This window comes from Takifugu rubripes, chromosome 19 (assembly GCF_901000725.2).
Source record: "Takifugu rubripes chromosome 19, fTakRub1.2, whole genome shotgun sequence".
In the NCBI taxonomy this organism is placed as follows: domain Eukaryota; kingdom Metazoa; phylum Chordata; class Actinopteri; order Tetraodontiformes; family Tetraodontidae; genus Takifugu; species Takifugu rubripes.
The window spans coordinates 13,721,163-13,738,805 of record NC_042303.1 but is presented as its reverse complement, the minus strand read 5'-3'; the positions used below and the strand labels follow the sequence as shown (position 1 = coordinate 13,738,805).

At 46.9% G+C, this 17,643-nt stretch overlaps 1 protein-coding gene across 10 annotated transcripts in view; it reads left to right on the top strand.

Annotated features, from left to right (window-relative positions):
- magi1b (membrane associated guanylate kinase, WW and PDZ domain containing 1b) overlaps window positions 1-17,643 on the top strand; it is a 65,980-nt gene that overhangs the window by 12,825 nt on the left and 35,512 nt on the right. For 8 of the 10 annotated variants that reach the window (XM_029827545.1, XM_011614156.2, XM_029827546.1 and 5 more), the window contains exon 2: window positions 11,911-12,027. The exons of 1 other annotated variant lie outside the window; for it this stretch is intronic. In XM_029827545.1, the coding sequence (XP_029683405.1) occupies window positions 11,911-12,027 (117 nt within the window). Of the gene's footprint in view, window positions 1-11,910; window positions 12,028-14,858; window positions 15,000-17,643 lie in introns of those variants that run through there. One more of the 10 variants, XM_029827549.1, reaches the window with a different exon arrangement.

The following is a 17,643-nucleotide window of genomic DNA, read 5'->3' as shown; positions in this document are numbered from 1 at the left end:
CTCATTAGACTTCTTTGAGCTGGGAAATTAATAGGTGATAAAACCGATAAGGATGCTAATCAAGTAGTCCAGGGTAGCCAGTCTTTTCAGTCTTCATAATTTCTGGAATTTCCACCATTTGGCAATTTTACTACAGTTTGTATCACACGCTGGAATTGAACAATTATTTATGATTCACAATGACCTTTTTAACTCCCTGAGCCCTCGCGGCAGCAACGTTAGCACAAAAATGATAGAGTGTGTCCAGCACCAAGCGCTGACTCACATTTTAACAGTGTAGTTTGTCTTAATGGAGCTTCGGGGGAAGTAGCCAAACCGAAGTTTTATTTCTTTGGCTGCAGTTTAAAGAACGACATCAGTGTGGTTTCGTGCTTAAGGCCACGTAAGAAAATGCATTTATCTTAATTTGCTGTAAATGTTGTTGATGTCACTGCATGATGGCATTAATGGCCTTTCTCCCATTAACAATATATCAGCGTATGGTACAAATCTATATTCGCATGCTCAGATCTTGTGCGTTACACACTAAAGGGTCGTTTCTGAATGCTTTACGTAACAGGACTCTCTACACAGATGCATTCAATTGTTTGCTAATGCTTTTATGAGGACTCTGGTATGAAGCAGTTAGCAATAGAAAAGCTGCCAACAAGACTTTTAGTAGCATGTCCAATTGTGACTGCCGCCTAACGAGTATTGGAACAAGATTTAGAACTCTTTAATCATGTTTCAACTCCTTGGAAGGTTTGTGCCACCCCAGCCGTAACCCCCCCCCCCCCCCCCCCCCCCCCCCCCCCCGGTCAACATCTCTTCACCCTCTTCATCCTCCAGTAGGTTTTGTGGGAGTTTTTTTGGTGTCTCTCTCATATCACCCAATAAATCCCTTACGGGACACCGTCACACCCCCACGACCCAAGCGGTGACCCTGTGAGATATTAAACTGCTTGGATGGTCGATAGGCACGATGGTCAGGGGTTTGTGTCGGCTTTAGGTCAGCTAGTCGTATTTTTGTTTGGGGGATGTCGAAGTTGACTAATTGCAGTTTATTTGTAATTTGTGGTCATTTGTAACGGTGCAGGACCATCAGTCGCTCGGTCAGTCTCCATCAGCCCCCCTCAGTGACACTCGCTGACGCTGTCCTCGGTCATCTGGAAAGCAAAGTTCGTCATGCTTAAATGAGCACCCACACGGACACGTGCTTGAATTTACCACAGATTTGAGGGAGTACCGCACAGGGTGTAATTTTGGACCACTCTTGGACGCATCCTCATGGAGCCACTCTGAATTATTGCCATCCTCAAACTCGATATTGCACTGGCGTGTCATCGCTGCCTACATGCCTGTAGCTCGTCGGCCTCGCATTCTCACAACCGCTGCCAAACGTGCCGGTTCCCTTGTCTTCGTTCATTAGGGGAAGACTGACGGGTCAGCGCAGAGATTGTTCTGATGTCCACAATCTCGCTGCGCTCTACTGGTCCTCACAACGCGTCAGTCACATCCACCTGCATTAGGGTGCGACTAATTGTGCGTAATGTTGATTCTGTTGCACGCTATCGCTATTGTTTATTTATTTCTTTTGTAAAAACATGATGATGCGACAAGAGAAATCTCAGGCGTGATCGGGAACATCCGTCAGAATGAAAAGCAGAACTTCCAGGACTGAGAGCACACTTCACTGCATTCACTCCTCATTGGTCGAACCTCATTTGCATTTAAATGGACCACTAATTCTGTCCTTAATCACTCCCGGGTGAAAGTTGTTAACACGTAAAAGAAAGCAGCTCTGTGTTTGCCCTCAAACCCAAGTGTTTCTTCCTCTGATATAAACTTTGAGAAGTGCGTGATGACGGTGCTTTTAGCATCTGTTTCCACTGCAGACCTGACGAGGAGGCTGTGTAATCTTGGTAATGGAGGGAGCTCAGGGGGGACACGTCTTTGTTGCCTCTTTCTGTCCTTCACTTCCTCTTACCTCTGGAGTGCACAGCGAAGATCTCATTTGCAGACGGATGAATCTCCTGTTTTCTTTCTCTCTTATCTCTGATCCGTCCATTAAAGGCTGCAGGTGTACGTGGAGGACGGCGAAGGAGAAGAACCGTGAGACCCGTCTCCTCCCTCATCCTTCCTGACATTCTTTAGTTTTTCATCCTCTGTCTGACTCGTATCCTCCCAGCATCTGTCCTTCTCTTTCCTCAGATTGTTTCACACCCGATGCACCTTTCTTGATGTTCTTCCACCAACCATAATAAGTGAATGGATTAAAAATGCAGTCAAATGCTTTTTAGCTGAGTCAGCTAGCCTGAATTTAGAGGACAGTGTCTTTTCCCCTTTTCCTGTGGTGTGAAGCGTTGTCACTGGCTCTGGCCTGTTAATGGTGAAACGAGGAAACAAAAGCCTCCTTTCACCAAAAATCAATGTAGCTTGGAAGCAAACACATCTAATGACCAGCTAAGTACTTGGCAGGCTGGACTTGCTTTATGGAACACTTGTAATAATTGATGCCAAACTGCTCATTTTCAGTGGTCACTCAGATTAGCATTCTTTTACCTTCCTATCTCAACTTTTCAACAATTCTCCTGGTTTGACTTGGGCTGTATTTCTATTTTAATGTGTTTTCTTGCATTTACGTAGAGGTTTAAAGATCTTTCCGTGAAAACAATCGATGGCACCCAGCATCTAAATACTTGGGATATTAAATATAACATTTGTGTGCAGGGTTTTAAACATTTCAAATATTGGTCATTAACTCATTTATGAAGGCTAAGGCTAGCAAAATTATTAGCATACACCAGATATAAGGATTGATTAGTCCAAAAGGCTGAATTGGCTCTGTCGCCTGACATAAGCTCAGTGGACTGGTTAATGGGATGGGGGTTAAAAGGCTTGGTTATAGGGAGCAGACAGGTTAGATGGCCTAGACTCTGTAAGATGTGTTTGGTTAAAATAGACTGACTGAAGACAAAGCTGTAATCAAAAGGATATAAGAGCAGCAGCAAGTCTTTCTAAATTTCCTGTTTTCAGTGCTAGAATCTTAGCTTTGCTGTGGCAATCAGCTGTGGAGTTTCCCCATCTATGAAAATGACCATTTTACAATATGAAAAAGCATATTTAGTCTTGTTTGGTCCACAAAAAAGGTGATAAGCGGTGAAGTAGAGGAAGCAAAAGCTTGTGTGGAGGTTTCCTGAAGATAGCATGTGACAGGTGGACAGTCGTCGGCACCACACATGATCCAAAAGGTTTAAGCTAGTTGAAGATTTAGCATAGCCTGTGTAAATATGAGATGCTTTTTTCCCCGACAATCCTCTGAGCTCCAAAGCAAACGCAGCCTGTCACCGTTACCATTTAAAATATTTTCCTTTTCCCCTGATTTTCGTAGAAATCCACAGCCGCGCTGCGGAGCCAGTCCGTACAGTGGAGAAAAGGACCGTCAGAGATGCTAACATGAAACGGCAGCGCAATAAATTTCACAGGGAAAATCCCCTATAAAGCTTTTTAACAGTTTTCACTTTTTTTTTTAGATGTTTCAAAGTTGAGTGCTTTTTCTCAACTCTCTTTATTGCTCTTCTTTAGGACTACTTCATACCCCAGAGTCACTAATGACCAATAAATGTAGTGTTTACTGAAAGTGTAGAATAGTTGGAACATCCACCAGCTTCCAGACAAAGATCTGATGATATGCAGATTCTACTAAAAGGTGCTTGGGTGGTCTCGTCCATTCAGCGGATCAGTGAGAGCTTTTGCAAGTGTGTGTGTGCGTGTGCGTGCGTGTGTGTGTGTCCACTCAGCACATTCTCTGTCCGGGTGTTTAGGGGCACATCTGTGGCACATCCCCTGTCCTGGCACCCTTCCAGGCATCCATGTCCCCCTCCTCCTGTCCATCCTCTCCTTTTCTTTTCCAGCCTCCACTTCCTCCTTTCCAGACCACCTCATTTCCCCCCTTTTCCAGATCTTTTCCCTGTTCCACCTCGGTCAATATCTCATGCATGTTTTAGGACGTCGTTACGCTGTTTTTCCTCTTGCCTTTACATAAGATGTTCAATTTTAATGCTGCTTTTCTTGATCGATACTTTTAGTAATTCCGGGATTTTTCTCAAGGCAAAAATCCAAATAAACCATGAACCTCGCACGTAGTCAGGGCCAAACCTTCAGCAGGACCAGACTCTTGTGGGAGGCCCTCCCGCTGAGGAGGAGGAGAAGAATATAGATAGGACGGATGCCCAGATGCTTGTCAACAACTTGTAGTCACATCAACAACTTGTCCATTGACAAAACACCCATGAGGGTCATCAGTGCTGGTCTGCGTGCACGTTACGCGAGCGTGTTTGTAGCGGCGCGTCACCGTTGCCGAGTGTGAGCTGCTGACAGCGATGACTGGCTGCCGTTCCTGTCAGCTGATCTTCTGCTCAGTCTGTTGGCCAGCTGGTGGAGCGCCGGCTGCTCCTCTCTCAGCCTCGTCTCTGGCCGCGACACCCTCCTGGCACACTGGCACTCTGTTAGCTGCTGCTCTGCTCCTTCACTCCTCCAGTGCTGCAAATGCGTCAATTCAAAAATGTCATTCAGACCTTTTTCCTTCATCTCATATACAGTTTTTCGGGGAGCGTTGGGAGGTGTGTGGGGAGGTGTGTGTCACCACGTTCTGGAAGTGGACCTCTGTGCTGGATTAGGACGGGTGGCCTGCTGCTCAGATCTGGGTCCGCTCCAACCTGAGCAACTCTCTCCTTTAATTTTATCTGAGGCGTGATCTTCACTGGTTGTGCTCCACTCACACACTCTTGGCTGAAAATGTGCGTGTGTATACACTATGATGTGTGTGTGTGTGTGTGTGTGTGGGTCTGTGTGCTACTGGATGAGCGTTGCCTGATGCTGACCCAGAAACGACTGCAGATGCTAACCAACAGTGACTGCTGCCCTATTAGCCCACAACTCTGAAATACTCATCTTATGTGTGTTCCAGTGTGTGTTTGATTTGTTAGTTTTATATTTTCCTTTCGTCTGTCACGTGCTTCACCTCCATTGGCTGGCAGAGGGCTGATGACACCATTTACATTAGGCATCAATATTGTCCTTTCTGAGTTTTTCTTCCATTTTTTTCCCACTCTTCTCACGTGTTTGCGTAGTAGCGCGTGCTTTCTCATCCCGCTGCTAAAATTAGCACGAGCGTGCGTTTGCGTTCAGATTTGCAACGCGGCGTGTGCATTTGTGCGTTCACACGGTGCGTTGAGCGTGCCTTGAGTCAGCAGTGTGATCGAGAGGCAGAACGCAAGAAAGTGGGTCAGTCATGCTCTCTCCAGGCTGGAAAGAGTCAGGCGAGTGGATGAATGATGAGATGGATAGATGGATTATAGCGGATGACAAGAGGTGGATGTTTGTCACTCAGACGGCGTGGTTGAAGGAAGGAAGGAAGGAATGAGAGTTTAACGGGTGGGTGAGTGGTTAAGTGAAGAGTTACATAAGTACGAGGACGGAGACACAACAGACATGGATGAAAATATAAGAACAAATATTTGCGTCAAGTGTTGATCAGAAAATATTGAAGCATCATGAGGACACTTTTGTTCTGATCGTGGTCAAATGTCTTTTGACGTTTATATCCACTCAAACCTGTTACAGAAAACACAAATAAATAAATAAAAGTTTTAAAAAAAAAAACAACCAAAAAACCAACCCCGGAACATGAAGAGGTCTAATATTTACCCCTCTTCCACAACAAGCCTGTAATTTCCTGTTCATGAGTGATACGCGCCCCCTGGTGGCAGAGTCAGTCAGCTCAGCTCTGCAACGACACATGACTCTTCCCCATGTGGCCAATTACAGTCCAGGAAGTGTGATGAAGACTCGGTTTCTATTCTAACCTGACAGCAGACGCGTGCGTCACGCACGCTCTCTGTCTCCATTATACCAGAACACCACCGCTGCCAGAATCTGCTGCCACAGTTTTCATGGGATTTGGGCCTTTCTGGAGGTGTTGTATGTGGTATTTGCTGCCCGTGTGCAGCCCTCTGCTGGCCCCTCAGCCTGGCCACGGCCAGCGGTTGGTCTGTCAGGGTTCCGCTCACCCACAGTGGGCCTGGGGAGACAGCACACTGCCTCTGATTACACCCAGCAGTGGCTCATTTATCTTGCTGTGAAATTGAATCGGGGCGGAGAGCCGACAGATGATATTATGGTAATTCATCTTACCAGTTGGAAGACCTAATAAAGCTGCAAATGTTGTGTTCATAGTGTCGGCCGCTCTTTGCTGATTTATAGCTGAGAACCTGCTTTGTTACTGTTTGAGTCTGGATTGAATATTATTTTGACTGTTGTTTTCAACTTGACCTTTTCAAGGAGCCCTGCATGTTCCTCTGTTTGCATTCATTAACTTCCTGTATGTGGCATTTTAAATCACACGGGCGGCTATCGCGTCACGTTGTAAATGCATTTTACAATTCAGCCCTTTTTTATTTAGGCGGGCCGCCCGGCTACTATATTTATGGTAAAATTTGTTCCGACGTCTCTTCTTTCTGCTGCCAGGCAACACAGAGGAGCTCAGCGACACCCTGTGAACTGTAACCTGAGTGCTTCACCACCTTCTGACTATAAACACATCACTCCTTTACACTTCCTGCCCAGTCTCTCCTTTCTAATTAAAAGTCTTTTCATTATTCCCTCACAGAAGATAACCATCGTTTCCGCTGCCGATAAAAAGTGCTGATTTGTCCTCTCAGCCCAGGGACCTGTTTTAAATCTCAGAGCTAATCAGCTAGCCTGTTCGGGGATGATATCACTCTCATTGGTCTGGATAAGCCAAATAAAGGTGCTCCGACATCATTATCTGATCTCGGCATTAGAAGCAGATTGGGTTTTGGAGGATGGAGAGCTTTAATTTAGCTGTGACTTTTAGTTTTGTGTTTTTGTTGTCTGTGTTTGCCAGGCTACAGGATTCACTACGCCGTGCTGCATGTAAATGATTGATGGAACCTCTTAATCACATCTGTCTCTGGGGACGCCGTCAGTCCCGGCCACACGTGCCGCATGTAGAACTCCTGCATAAATCCAGCTGCTGCTGTTTAGGTCTTTGATGCGTCGGAGTCCTTGGCGAGCGGAGGCTGGCGTTTGTCAAATTGGACAGGTGCTTGTGTTGTGTAAATATTGGGGCTTTACAACTTCATACCCCATCTACCGCACACGTGCATACGCACGCTCGCCACTACTCTTCAGTCACTGTCAGCCTGCGTCATTAAAATTGATGCCTCGAAAGAGGCCCTCTGGACGCTTTACGTGCTGAAATGAAACCTCTGGGGATTTCTTTTTCCCCGCGCAGAAGACAACAATCAATGGAAGCAATCTGGAGTGTTGTAAACAGCCCCAGCGCACGCCTTAAATCTATCTTTTTTTCTCCACGGTTTTGATTTGGAGAGAAGCAGAATTCCAAGGACTAAAAATGTGGTGTGTTGTGCTGGGCTAAACCAGGATCTGTCAGTTGTGCATTGCCACAATTTCTTTGAGTACTGTTATATCTCCAAAATCACATGGTTACAGTTGATTTAAATCCTTAAAAGTTGTTTTTTTAAAGCATCTTAGCTAAATATCTGAATAATAGAGTGAGCTTCAGTTACCCTACACATTGTTGTCCCTGCAGCCAAACAAGTCTTAATCCAACAGACCTTTCATCTAATCTAAAGTGCAGGTTCCATTAGTTCTCACCGAGGATTTGCCCTTTGTTGTTGTAATAAACGGTCAATCCAGAGGGGGGCAGCAGACTCTGGATGGCTGCCTCCATCACCGCCTTCACCACAGTCTCATCTGGCAGCTGTTGCCATGGATACAGAGCCCTCCCAGTGGTGTGCAAGTTGCTTTTAACAGGAACATAGGAAGGTAGTGTTGAGACACACACACACACACACACACACACACACACTCACTTCTTAATGAGACATATTGGTGTTCTCTACATCCTTTTGACTGGCTATAGATCTGGTTGTTCATGTCTTCCTGAAGAGGTTGTAAAACAAGAATGAAGTCCTGACCGCAGGTCATTTGTTGGCTTGTGGTCCTGGATAGAGAATAAGACCGGCGCCCTGGTCCGCGGTTCCACTGGTCACCCTTTGACTTCCCTCCACGCGCCTGTAATCACTGACATATGGTTAAGCTGCAATTGATGAACATGTTAACTGTACAGTAAATAGCTGCTGCTGTTGAGCCAATTAAATGGTGATTAACCCTGATTAACTGATTAATTAGAGCGTAGGATGGCGTGCTCACTTAACAGTTGATTATAGAGCCCATGACCTCAGACAGCCACTGTCTTTAAGTATGTTAAAACTATATGTGTTGGGTGTGTCTCGGGTTTGACAACCGAATTAAAGAAAATCTTTCATTTCTTGTCATTGTAGCCCCAAAAAATATGTCTGTTGCTGTTTAAAAACCCAGTTGGAGAGACGTTGAAACAAATGTTTATTGCTCTCTTTGCCAGGTTGCTTGTTGCATTGTGCGGCGATACAATAGGCAGCCAAAGATGGCGGCGCTGCCAAATCTGGCTTGGCTCAGCGTAAAACAGGCTGGCGTTACGGCATATGACTGGCTTTTCTGCGCTCTCACTCTTCTGGCGCTGAGACGAAGGCTGAGAATTACCGAGCCTGCCCGCGCAAAGTTACATCACGATCACCACCGACTGACTGAACGACAGACAAAAGACTGACCTGAAGTAAACAGGAGAAGTAAACAGGAGCCGCATCGTAGCGTGAGGCCTCTGGTACTGCCTTCGATGTGCTCTAAATAGACACTTGTATTTTATTAATCAGGTAAAAACACATAATAATTGAAGTTATGGACAGTAAAATCACGGCGTACTATTCTCTCAGAACCGGCTCCAGTAAATGTAATTTAGAGGAAGGAAGTGTAGATTTTGGCCTTCGTCCAGGTCTCCAAGCGACACCCTCAGCTATTTTTCAGCAACACATCCGTTTGCAGGCTGTTAATACAAATGTGTAATGCTGACGACCAACACCACCACTAGTTTCTACGTCAGCAGAGAGCAGCCGGGCCCTTCCTTTACCTCCGTGTTCTAGATCAGCAGAGAGCAGCCGGGCCCTTCCTTTACCTCCGTGTTCTAGATCAGCAGAGAGCAGCCGGGCCCTTCCTTTACCTCCGTGTTCTAGATCAGCAGAGAGCAGCCGGGCCCTTCCTTCACCTCCGTGTTCTAGATCAGCAGAGAGCAGCCGGGCCCTTCCTTCACCTCCGTGTTCTAGATCAGCAGAGAGCAGCCGGGCCCTTCCTTTACCTCCGTGTTCTACATCAGCAGAGAGCAGCCGGGCCCTTCCTTTACCTCCGTGTTCTACATCAGCAGAGAGCAGCCGGGCCCTTCCTTCACCTCCGTGTTCTACATCAGCAGAGAGCAGCCGGGCCCTTCCTTTACCTCCGTGTTCTACATCAGCAGAGAGCAGCCGGGCCCTTCCTTCACCTCCGTGTTCTAGATCAGCAGAGAGCAGCCGGGCCCTTCCTTCACCTCCGTGTTCTAGATCAGCAGAGAGCAGCCGGGCCCTTCCTTTACCTCCGTGTTCTAGATCAGCAGAGAGCAGCCGGGCCCTTCCTTCTGCTGGGGGCTCGAGCGTCAGTGACGTCAGGCTGTATTTGTCAGGCTGTGGATGCAGATGTGGGCTGTCAACAGAGGTTCAGGCTGGTGCCACGTCTGGCCCCGCGGATCCGAGCGGGCCGGCTGATCAGAGCGGAGGGGTGTGGGGGTGACCTCAGCGGGAGAAGCCTGGAAAGTTGTGGCGCTTTCTTTTGATGTTCTGCCCGACTCTCATCGGCGTCCTCGTTAGCCGCAACTCCCCCTCTGGTTTGTGTTAACCACTTCTGCCTGGCGGAGCCTCCCTTCCTTCCAGGATCGTGCGTCTCTCAGAATCTTGCTCGTTTCAGTTGCTTGGAGATCTGTTCCAGGTGTTTCATTGAAGGATATGTCTCTCCTGATTATCTTTGCAGGGGGGTCTCTTTTGGGGGGGTGGTTAACCAAACCTGCCTACTTTATGTTGCTTTTGACAGCAGATGCCCGAAAACTGATGGATTAGTTCGCCGTCCATTACGTCAGCATTACTCAGAACAGCATGAGACACCACTCTATCAATTAATTAGCTAATGGCGCTAACTGGTTTGACCCTGATTAAAGGAAGCTGCCTTAAAGGCTTAGATGGAAATGAGACGCCATGACTGCAGGTAGGCCAGTAAAACTAGACAAGCGCTGAAATCAAATTTGCTTCCAGGTTTTTCACCAACCCAAAAGTCTGGATTCTGCACATGGATTCCATGCTCGCACTCAGGAATAGCAGTTTGGAAATATTCAGCTGTTTTGAAATAATGGTGGAAAAGACAGGAAATTTGGTGGAAAGGTATTGGACCCGAAACAGGAAGTAAGATATTATTGCCTTGGCACCAGACTGCTCGCATGGGTTGGACCCAGGACGTTAAAGCCAGTGGAGGACGCAGGCGCAGTGTAACAGCCACTGACGTCGCCCTACTTTTACATGCGTCTGTGCTGCTGTGATCACCTGCAAAGAGTCACTCACAGCTGAAAACCACCCAGTGGGATTCCCACTATTCACTCCCAGTAATAATTCATTTCCCAGGTCAGAGAGATGGACTGTGAGGAAGGAGGCCCGTGTTCTCGGTTTATTCAGCCTCTTAAATCCTGCAGCTGAGCGTAGGTGAGTTCTAGCTCATGCCAACTCGTCTAGACGTAGGTGCAGCAGCTCTCCGAGGGGCCAGAGGTCCTCCTCCTTAAAGGCTCTCGTGTCGCTGATGTGCCTCTGTGCCAAACAAGATTTGCCTCATTAATATTGCAGATAGTCTGGTCTTTGGGTCGAGGGTGAAATTGCCCCATCGTTTGTGGCTCTATGTTAGCGAGGCGAACGCACACCTTTGTGGTAATGCTTGCACGAATCACTCATTTTTGACTCGACTGTCCACCCGTCCACCCGTCCACCCGTCCACCCGTCCACCCGTCCACCCGTCCACCCGTCCACTCGTCCGTCACCTGCCGGCAGCAGACTGGTGGCAGGTTAAGAACCGGTTAATTCACCTGCGCTGGTGTCATTTCTGTGAGCTGCATATTGGGATTCACAGCCGGTGCAGAAACATCTTCTGTAGTTTGCGTACGATATCACTCATCTTATTCAACTCACACACATACACATGGAGACACACACATAAACACAGTTTCCATGGAAACAGGAACCAGGGCCTTTTATGGCTGGTTGTTTGCCCAGGACAACTAAAAATGGTTTCAGCAGCCGTGCAGACATGAGATGTATGTATGGATATTAAATAATTGGACAGGTGCTAATATAGACTGTTAAAGTGTTTGGTGTTACCCAAAGCAGAATTATTAATAAATTTAACACAAAGTCATATTCATCATATAAATTCCAGTTTGTGGGACACGGTGCATTTTTCCTTTTTTTCTTCTCGTATGTTGTCATATTGTTTGTGCTGTGTTTGTACACATAGCTCTTCCCGTAATGTGGAAATTTGCTCTAATGGCCTCACGCGCACACACACACACACACATTCAGCAGTAAGTACACACATGCAGACATTTGCCAGCCGCGCAGCCCTTCAGTAGTCTAATATGTGTCTAAAGTCCAGATGGCGTAGCGGTGGGAGGGCTGATTCACAGTTCTAGCCGAGTGCTAACAGTCTTGGTTTTGGCTAACCCCGTTTGGTTGGAGAAGGAGAGCCTGTAGCCAGCTACCCCTCTGAGTGACAATGGCAAGTGTATCATTCACAGCTATGCACACAGCATCTAGCCTAACTGTTGTCATGGGATAAACTTTGATTTGACGGAGTCACACTGTGCCACCGTTTAACGACTGGGTGCAAATGAGTTTTAGCATTTGGAAGTTTAATAACGCGCGCTCTTTCTCATGTCCACAATGACAGGAAGTAAGCTGAACAAAGACCTGAAGCATTATCTGAGCCAGCGCTTCCAGAAATCCTCGCCTGATCATGAGCTGCAGCAGACCATCCGAGACAACCTCTACCGCCACGCCGTGCCTTGTGAGTCCATCGCCATCACACTGCATTTCCTCTTTAGCTCATCTTCTGGCATGTTCTTACATGATGACTTACTGATCCAGTGAGGTGCCATTTCTCTTTTACATTTCTGTTGTTATAAATATACACACCTTAAACTTGTTCAGATTGTAAGATTTATAGCCATTAAGGGCCATACCCTGATTTGGTGTGTGTTTTTTCAATTGAATCTGACCTTCGCACTGGAACGCTGCATCTTAGAGATGGTTTTCAGTGTTGGCGAAACTCTCCAGCGTTCCCTAAATATTAGCTCAATCATGTCTTGCTAGTTGGCGTTTGTACATAATATTCAAAGGTTTGAGCATTAAACTGCTGCAAAAATGACCACAAGTGTAACTTTCATAAGCCTTCCATATAGACATGGTTGTGGTTGTATTTGATGGCATTGTTGACAGACGTTTTCATTAATTTAGCAGTGAGCTAGCAGACTATACGCGCTATATGACTGATTTAGGCATTTGTTGGCTGCAGAGCTCACTCCTGGACTCCGCTAATTTCACTTTCACCTTGCATCACAGGTGAGGGTACGATAGAATAGACACCAGACCTGATTAACTTCCAGGTCACTGTCCGTCCGTCATTAACTCGCCTCCTCCATAAAGTCTCCCTAAAGGCCGTTCCTCCCTGTTCAAAGTTGATGGCGGCACCCTCACCCTGCCCCATCTGCCGCGCTGTCCACCAGCCTCTCCTGTGGTCATTCTTCTCACGTGTTCAGCAATCTCCCATTATACCCACCCCCACCCACCCTTCACTCATGACACCATTGCCTCTTGTCCTCACAAGTCTGCTGCTGCTCCGCTACTCTCTCATTTTCCCATGCAGTTGTTCGGAGCAGTAGGAGGACGCAGCGGCGGCCGCTTTGTTTGTTTAGCGCCTGATTTACAGCTCGGCGTTCTCGTCTCCGAGCCTCGATAAGGGGGATCTTGTTGCTCCTGCCTCGAGGCAAGTAGCTTTATTTTTTGCTGCGGCTGTGATGCTGATGACCTGGCGTTTGCCTCCCAAATGAGCGAGTTTGGCCGTGCTTGGTCGTCACGTCTGTGTGTGATGAACCGCTGGACTAGCCGCGCGAATGATTGGGCGACCCACATATAGGCTAAGAGGACAGCTCAGAGGCTAGAGCCGTGGGCATGGGGATGGGGGTGGGGTGGAGTTTGGGTGGGAGAGGACGGGGGATGGGAGGGAGTGGATCTAGAGACGCACACGCCCTCACACTAATGCTGGCTTTACCTTCTGAGTTAGCATAACATAGGGCATGTGCACACGAGACTTGGTCGTGTAGGACGCTGTAGTTTCATCTCCGCTGCGGTTTCCTTCTGTGTTGACCAGAACCGCCGTTCTGAGGGAACGATCACATACACTGATGTCATCGCATCGTGTAACCCAAACAAAAGAAATTCTGTCACACTCTGGCATTCCTGAAAGGCGGAAGGTGGCTCACCAAGAGGAGGAAAACAACAAGCGGAGTCTGAAGGGAGCTTCAGGTGCCCTTGAGGTTCGTGTCATCTGTTTGACACAGATTACCCAGGGATGCGCTTTTACACGTTCTGGAGTAATTTATCGGGAAATGATTTTCCTGCGTTACCAGGAGGCAGTTTTTAGCTCTTTTTGTGACCCAAGAATAAAGATCCAACTGTTTGCTGGCTCCAGGTGTCACTTTCACACAGGCAGCTTCATTAGCTTCATCGGTCTGCTTTCTAGATGAGCACAGATTAGGACTGCTCTATTTACACTTAAAGTCAAAGAAAAATTAAATTGAATCTCTCCCTCAACTTGTCGTTGTTATTTGAATTATTAGTGTAAGAAAGAAATCCCCGTTTCCTGCCCCTTTTGTGCCTCGTTAATATAAACCACGTGTTTTATGGCACCTATCGACCGGCTTTATGCAGATTAAGTGACAACATCCCCCAGTTTCAGCTGAACAGAAGAGTTTGGACCGCTAGATGAATTCTGAGTATACACTGTTATTGCTGCTAAATGCCCCATCAAGATCATCATTTGGCCGTTTGGGTTTCAATAACTTAAATTACTGACCCTGCTCTGCACAAGACATGAATTATGCACATGATTCTCTTTGATACGCTTGTTTAACACATGCACAAGTCAGCCCTGTTTATTTCTGTTGCCAGTCCAGATTTTAGACCATCACTACACCAGACGTCCTCCCCCCACTCCTGTCCTGTCCATATGCTGCTTTCTAATATTTGTGGTAAATTACCAGAGCTTGTGTGTGTCTGCTTTTTTTTTTTTTTTTTTGGCTTTGAGAGGGGAAGATCTGGTGGGTTTTCCTCAGAAGAAGAGAGTAAACAAGACGAAGCAATATAAAAGAAAGGAATGAGAGAGCGACGGTGTGGTGGGAGGTGGGCGGGTGCATGTGGGTGCCTGCGAGACTGGAGACGGGATCAGTCAGAGAGAGAGAGAGAGAGAAGGGGGGGCTTTACATTGGTGTGTGTGGGTATGAGACCAAGCGCATTATAACCCAGTGTGTGGATGCTGCTTAGCCTGGCTCCCATTAGCTTAGCATCACAAAGCCAAAGCTGGACAGAGGACAGACTCAAGACGGCAGGAAGGGGAGGGTGGGAAGAAAGAAATGTGAATCTGCACTGCCCCCCCCCACTCATCCACACCTTATTGGATTTATCCTCGCGGTGTTGGTTTCTGTGGACTGGAGGGGCTGGAGCAGAGCCTCCGTCGCAGCCTGCCTGACTGAGGTATTTTTCTGTTTCATTCCAAGAAGGGGCTGAGGAGTGCCGTGATTTAATGATTGGGGGTTGGGATGAGGGAGATGGAGATGGAGAGGCAGGCGGCGGGGATGGCTGTGCACCAGGCGGAAGGCATCAGGAGCAGAGCGAGGGAGACGGAGGCAGCTCGCTGGCAGTAATGGAGGCTGATGTGTTGTGGTCAAACGGAAGCTGTGTGTACGTCTGTGTCTGACTCAGGTACGCCTGTGTCTGCCTGTGCTTTTCTGTCGCCTGCTCTGACGGCTGAGTGTGTGCAGACTGTCACCCAGCTGGTGTGTGTGTGTGTGTGTGTCCAGTGTGCATTCTAATGTGAGATCTGTTGACTTGCTTTATCTCGTTGGAAGCCATTACCTCTGTCTGTCTCTCTGTCTGTCTATCTGTCTGTCTCTGTAACAGGAGGTTTGTAGAGAGGCATGGTTAGCTTACCACATCCCCTCTTTCTTTCCGTCTGTTTAGCTTGCTCGCTCTCATGCCTGGATGCCCCCTTTAGCCCCCCATCCACCTTCCCACTTATCATTCTAAAAGCTCTTTTCTTATCATGTTGCTGTAGGAGGCCTGTGGTGCCTTTTTCTGGTTCCTTGAATAAAAAGACAATGGCTGGCTGCATGTGTGTGTGTGTGGGGGGGCAAGGTTCTGGTTGATTTAGCTTCACACCGCTCTACTAGCCCTTCAGGTTTTTTGTGTCTCATTCTAATGTCTCCCGTCCCCTCTGTCCATGTCTAACTGAAAGCATTTATGAGCGGAAAGAAACGGAGACCCATCACCGGTCCACAAAAAGGCCTGTTTTGATCTGATTGGCGTGCGCGTGCACGCGCGTGTGCAGGCATGCACGGCTGCATGCATGCATCGTCTCGTCACAGCCAGTCTTTTCCAGCCAAACGGCAGTTACATCCCCCCCCCACAGACACCCACCCTTTCCAAATCTCTCCAGCTCAAATCTAAGGTATCTATACCCAATCATGGGAGCAGACAACAAGCCTCATCGTGGTTTCAGTCCGTGGCAGATCGGTGTGGGGGGGGGGGACTATTGAGCTTTTGGGGGATCAAGAATCATATACAATGACTGGGCTGCATGTTAGGCTGGATGGCACAGACAACAACCCCTCCCCTCAAAACCAAAAAGAGGAAAATGAAACAAGCTAAGCCAGAGTGTTGCTTGAAATTTGAGGACTAAAATATGTTGGAAAATGCTGGAATCTGCGGCCTGTGCTTTTGGATGGATTAACCCTTTACTGAGACAGATGGCTCCATCCCCCTGCTGAGCTGACAAACCCCACTCAGCTTGTCACCCCCTCTTGCATTGTGTGTGTGTGTGTGTGTGTGTGTGTGTGTGTGTGTGTGTGTGTGTGTGTGTGTGTGCGTCTGTCTGTCTGTCTGTCTGTGCATCTATTTCACCGGCAGTCCCACAGTGGCGAGGAGGCTTGATGGATGTGTTTAGGTTCCGCTGTCCTGTGACCATGTTTGTCTACAGACGTGACCAAAATGATGCATGAAAAAACCGCCTTAATGTCTCAATGGAAAAGCTGGACAGACAGCTAGCTTAGCATGGATTAGCATGGCAGCAGTGATTCAGGAAATCAAATCAAGTCTGGTCATAAATGTAGGATAACAGACAGCACAGATGGAATGAGTTACAAAGTGGTTGAAAACATTGTGCAGGCTGATTCGATCCCCGGCAGGACCTGCCTTTAATTTAAGGCATCATATTTAATTTCATGTCGTAATTTGACATTAACTTGCACTACAAAGATATCCCTTGTTCCAAGATGAATGGATAAATGGTTGGACAGTCTGTTGACTGATCCAGTTTTATTCTTTTGGAAAGGAAGCCTGCAAACTGCAGTAAAAGGAAATGTTGCATTCCTTTGTGTTCTTCCCTACCGTTGCCTCCATTTTTGTGTTTCACAGAATAGTTAAAAACAAAGGTCCAGCAGTGTAACGTATATCAGCTACACATTTCAAATGCTCTTCCTTTTGAGGTTCCTCAAATGGTTCCTGAGTGTGCTGCTTTTCAACGGGCTGTCACTCAGGCGAGTGACGCCAGGCTGCTCTGGAGACTCCAGGCTAGGAAACTTCACTGGTGAGAGGCAACATTAGCTTTTAGCCTGCTGACCTGTGGATTCAGGCTAACTGCTGCTAACAGAAACAGTGCAAATCTCAAAGTGGACATCTGTGATGAAATCTCAGCATCTTCTCTGCATTTATAAATGTGTAATCACTATACTATGTATGGTGCTATTACCTGCATATGCTGAAACTATTTACATTTGCTTGATTATATCTGTTTAGGCACGTAAACTAGTAGGTCACCTGACAAGATTACATCATCGGCACCGGAGAAATTTAATTGGGTTTGGTGTTTTGGCAGGATTCACTCCGTAATTTCAGTAAAACCAGTCATTCTCCAGTCAAACGCCGCTGTTTTTGTGCTTTTAACATTATTGGCCATCAATTCATGTGCAGCATCAAGGTAAAGTCAGGAAAGATGCCACAAAAGTGACTTAAAATGTGTTTTGTCAAATAACTCCCGCACCGATGGAGTGAGAATAGCTGCCTGTAAATGGAACAAGTAGAAATCATGGTCGATCTGGTGGCCCGCTTTTCAGTTTCACTCTCATCAGTGTGTGTCTGTAGATGTTTTAAATACGTCCTTTACATGGCTTTAAGTAGTTTGTAATAACGGTAATTACCTTTGACTTGATTAGAAAATCTTTCACCTAACAAAGAGTATAGATGTGATGTATAGAACTTTGATGTAACAATTCAAACTCAAAAATGGCCAATATGAAAGTCAATTATATTAAAATTGTTGTATCCAGTAGAGAATTTAGGTTTGAGTTCA